The sequence below is a fragment of the Zingiber officinale genome, chromosome 1B (genome assembly GCF_018446385.1).
Source record: "Zingiber officinale cultivar Zhangliang chromosome 1B, Zo_v1.1, whole genome shotgun sequence".
NCBI lineage: Eukaryota > Viridiplantae > Streptophyta > Magnoliopsida > Zingiberales > Zingiberaceae > Zingiber > Zingiber officinale.
The window spans coordinates 162,924,633-162,929,182 of NC_055986.1; the positions used below are offsets into that span (position 1 = coordinate 162,924,633).

At 38.7% G+C, this 4,550-nt stretch overlaps 1 protein-coding gene across 2 annotated transcripts; it reads left to right on the plus strand.

Moving 5' to 3' along the window:
* Window positions 1-911: 911 nt before the first annotated feature.
* On the plus strand, window positions 912-4,288 carry LOC121987820 (sulfite exporter TauE/SafE family protein 3-like). Of its 2 annotated transcripts, none has more exons than XM_042541548.1 (12): window positions 912-1,352; window positions 1,455-1,614; window positions 1,871-2,071; window positions 2,155-2,219; window positions 2,317-2,344; window positions 2,423-2,508; window positions 2,586-2,672; window positions 2,759-2,812; window positions 2,898-3,119; window positions 3,537-3,630; window positions 3,726-3,866; window positions 3,972-4,288. In XM_042541548.1, exons 1-12 carry the CDS (start codon window positions 1,140-1,142, stop codon window positions 4,055-4,057), a joined length of 1,437 nt encoding a protein of 478 aa, XP_042397482.1. In that variant the 5' UTR covers window positions 912-1,139; the 3' UTR covers window positions 4,058-4,288. The 2 variants fall into 2 exon arrangements, with proteins under 2 accessions (XP_042397482.1, XP_042397487.1); XM_042541553.1 differs by having other exon boundaries at window positions 2,426-2,508.
* Window positions 4,289-4,550: the final 262 nt, after the last annotated feature.

A 4,550-nucleotide genomic window follows, 5' to 3' on the forward strand; every position in this document is an offset into this window, starting at 1 on the left:
TTAGATTTGGTCACATTTTGAAGTGGCAATTCAGTATTGAATATTCTTTTATATTTCCACCAAAACCGTTGAATTGATGAGCGTAGGAATTGACCCTTTAACATTAATTATAATTTGGTGCTAAATTCATCACAAGTTTGATTAGTTTATGTGAAATTAACTCTTACCATAGCACTAATACGAAAATGACAGCATTAATTAACCTAAGGGGGTGTTTAGTGAATATAGATGAATCGCCAGGGGTATTTACATAAATTTAAACTCAGTTCGTCTTTTGGAAAATTCGCCACGCTAACTAGGGTTGTAAATGAACCAAGTGTTAGTGAACAAACTTGGTGTTCGGCTTGGTAAGAGCTTGTTTATGTTCGTTAAATATACATTAGATTAATTAAACAAACAAGCTTGAACAATTCGTTAAGCTAAATAAGCAAGCTTGAACACATATGTGTTCAGCTCGTTAACGTTCGTGAACAATGTTCACGAACTATATTTATTAATAAAACTTTTTTCAATATGCTAAATAAATAAATAAATTTAAATTATCAATCTTAATAACTAATCAAATAATTAAAAGTTTCAAATAATCAAACAAACTTGAATTAAGAGCTTGATAACATCTAAATAAACCAAGCTCAAACCAAGTTCAAGCCAAGCTCGAACCAAGCTCAAGCCAAGTTTAAATTGAGAGCTTAATAACATCTAAACGAACCAAGTTTAAGTCAAGCTTTAAACAAACTCAAGCTCATAAAAAATAAACCAAGCCAAGCTTAAACACTTATTTCAAAAGCTTGGTTCATTTTAAACTCGGCTATGCTAGTTTACCGCCTTAGCTAACGCTACCGTAAATGTAAATAACAGTAATTGAAGGGGTTGTTAGTAATAGAGACACCTTAAAAGACGGCGCTGCGTCTTCTGTCTCGTGCGGGTGGTAACCGGTCCGTCGAAGCGGACTGTTCTGCTCTCTCTTGCTCCGACGTCGGAGAGCGGGGGCGTTGGCCTCGAGTTTGCGTGCTTTGGCTGGTGGCGCGGGAGCTTTTTCATTTGTCAGGGCGCGCTTGTAGCTGGGAAGTTGAGTAAGGGACTAAAGTTTCGATTTTTAGGCGCGCGCGCGCGAGGGAGGGAGAGCGGGAAGAGGGGAAATGGAACCCAAGTGGCGGAGCGCTCAGTTCTTGGCCGCGGTTCTGGTCGCTCTTGCAGCTTTTTTGGCGGTCTCCGCTGAGCGTCGACTGCGGCCAGTGGGGGCGGTGGCAGAGGCTGTTGAAGCTGAGGAGGTCGGACTGTCCGATTACGTGCTTATGGTGGTCGACTTCTTGTGGAAGCCGAAGGAATCCTCCTACCAACACGTTTGGCCGGTAATTTATATTTTTTTTCCTATCGCTTATTCTTGCCTCCTTTCTGTCTTCTCGTGGCCATTTTGGTTAAAAAGATATTTTTCTGTTGGTTTCTTCTTAAAGTCTATGAAATTTGGGTGGCAAATCGTGGTCGGAACCATCATCGGATTCTTGGGTTCAGCCTTTGGAAGCGTCGGAGGAGTCGGGGGTGGTGGAATATATGTTCCCATGCTCACTCTCATCATTGGATTCGACGCTAAGTCTTCCACAGCCATATCAAAATGTGAGGCCATGTCCTGTCTGCATTATTGAGTTCTAGAGTCCTATTCTGACAAATTTGTGCATAACTACCAGTCAATGGTGTTTTCTTGAATCTACAAGGAAAACATGACTTTTGTTTTGGAGGGACCTTTAAGTGAAAAACTTTCATGTTTTTGGACTTCATAGAATTTATCTTTCTTATTAGTTTAACTATTCTGTCTTTACTAAGTTTATCGATCGCTTATTCTTCTTGTTTGTGTCCACAATGCTGTGGATAGGTATGATCATGGGTGCTGCCGGATCAACAGTTTGGTACAACCTCAAGCTTAGGCATCCAACTCTGGACATGCCGATCATCGACTACGATTTGGCTTTGCTTTTCCAACCAATGCTTATGCTGGGGATTAGTATTGGAGTCGCTTTCAATGTTATCTTTGCGGATTGGATGGTCACTGTTCTTCTGATTATCCTCTTCATAGGTAATTCTGCTATTCTAGTTCCTTTCAGCTTTGTCGTCCTGAGTGTTTGTGGAAATTTATGTTGTATGGATTTTCTTCGATAGGTACATCAACTAAGGCATTTTTGAAGGGTGTTGAGACATGGAAGAAAGAAACAATTATGAAGAGAGTAATATGAATGTTCCTAGTTTATCTTATTAGAATGTAACTTTTGCTTCTATTCTGTTGAATCACAGTTTGCATTCTATTTTTTCTTTGAATTCTAGGAGGCAAAGATGCATAAAGAGTCAAATGGTATGCTGGTCAGTTTTTTTTTTATTTTTTGCCATGGTACATGACTGACTTTGGACTAAATTGCTCTTTTATATCAAGTAGGGAGTGAAGAAATAGAATACAAAGCCCTCCCATCTGGTCCTGGGAATACAAGTACAGAAGAGGAGAAGGTTCTACGAAAAGAGGTAATGAAGGAAGCACTCAGAAACCTTCTACCATCATCTATCAACATGATACTAGAATGTACAAATAATCATTGCAGGTTCCAATCCTGGAAAATGTTTGCTGGAAGGAGCTTGGTCTCGTTTGCTTTGTATGGGTAGCTTTCCTTGTCCTCCAAGTTGTAAAGGTGAACCAATCTGTTCTGAAGCATTAACTATGCCCATTATCTTACAATTAGTCGCTCACCGGTGCAAGTTGTTTTTGAACCTCCAGCAAAATTATACAACAACATGTTCTCTGTGGTATTGGATTCTGAACTTTCTTCAGGTAGTCCCATTGCACTTCTTGAGCTGAAATTGTTTCTTTGATTAGATTTCTATATTCACATGAATGTGCACATAAACTTGTTCAGGTTCCTGTATCACTGGGAGTAGCAGGATATGAAGCCATTAACTTATACAAGGGAAAGAGAGCAATCTCATCAAGGGGGGATGAAGAAACAGGTTTTACAGTTTTGCAGCTCGTTTTCTACTGCTTCATCGGTGTCCTTGCCGGTGTAGTTGGAGGGCTTCTTGGACTTGGAGGAGGTTTCATTTTGGGTCCTGTTTTCTTGGAACTCGGCGTTCCTCCTCAGGTTTGTGTTTTGTTAAACTATTGATGAATTTGTTAACTTTGATCTGTGGTTGTTTGTGATTGAGTTTGTTGTTAAGTCATCATAACCACATTTATGAGTCCAATGGTGGAATTAATTCTGGAGTTCAAAGACCAAAATATGGTTCTAGGAATAAACCTTTCATAAGATAAGAATTCTAAAGCCTATTTCTTGAGCAAGTTAACACATTTGTTTGACTGAGCTAGAAAATATGAGTGGGACTAGAATTCATGTGGTAAAACAATATTCAATCGATCAATTATAAGAAGATATCTTGATCTTAGAGATTATAACATTTGTTCAATTGATATCGTGTAACTAACCACTGTTCTGGATTAAAGCTTAGTTTTCTGGATCAAAATGCTTGAATTACTGAAGTATAACTTAATCTTTCCTCAGGTCTCAAGTGCCACCGCAACTTTTGCAATGACATTTTCTTCATCCATGTCTGTTGTGGAGTATTACCTTTTGAAGCGGTTCCCCGTCCCATATGGTAATGTCTAACAGTTTCGCCTTTCATCTGGCTATATTCTCTGAATCGATAATTTGTGCTAGTTGACACTTACGTTGTTTCTCACAATTGGGCAGCATTATATTTAGTGGCAGTCTCACTAGTTGCCGCATTCGTTGGCCAACACATAGTGAGGAAGATTATCGAAATACTGGGGAGAGCTTCTATTATTATCTTCATTCTTTCTTTTACAATTTTCGTCAGCGCTATCTCTCTCGGTTAGTAGTCATCTTCCACAGCTCATATAATCAACATTCTCTTAAGAACAAAGTTGTCGCCATTCTCAAACATGTGCTCATATAATCTATCCCATTGGTCAACAGGTGGGGTGGGCATTTCCAACATGATTTACAAGATTGAGCATCACGCGTACATGGGATTCGAAGATCTCTGCACATATGAAGTATAGATGAGGATGGAGCCATTCCATTGGTATTTCTTGAGATATTTCCATCGCTTATTTTGGGAAGAAGAAACTACCATGCTATTCTCTTTGCATAACTAGTTATATGGATGAAAGAATTGCACTAGAAACAATAGTTTTGTTTGTCAAAAAAAAATAATTCTTCCTTTCGATCCTATTGGTATTATGCCAGGACCTTGAGATATAATGTCAATAAAGTTTCTTCTTTCTGTGTGCCATTAGATTCATAATGAACTGAAAACAGTAACTACATTTTGACTGTGAAGAGCCATGAAAGGCACTCGTTCCTGATGGCAAAAGAGCTTTGATCGCAAAATATTAGAGATTTTCAGCTTCATAACAATCATTATCACCTCTAAATTCATGTTAGACTTGTGGAATTTCTTTCACTGGGAAAATCTCTTCAGGTTGGTGCCAAACACTATTGGTTCAGTTTCCTTCTTCAATCACATTGTAATTTGAAAACTAAAGAGTGCTT

Excerpts from the sequence above, each read along its gene's own strand:
- LOC121987820 (XM_042541548.1), top strand. The coding sequence starts at position 1,140 with ATGGAACCCAAGTGGCGGAGCGCTCAGTTCTTGGCCGCGGTTCTGGTC. Across the intron at positions 1,615-1,870 it reads TTCCACAGCCATATCAAAAT|GTATGATCATGGGTGCTGCC; the intron begins GTGAGGCCATGT and ends TGCTGTGGATAG. Across the intron at positions 2,345-2,422 it reads GATGCATAAAGAGTCAAATG|TAGGGAGTGAAGAAATAGAA; the intron begins GTATGCTGGTCA and ends TTTTATATCAAG.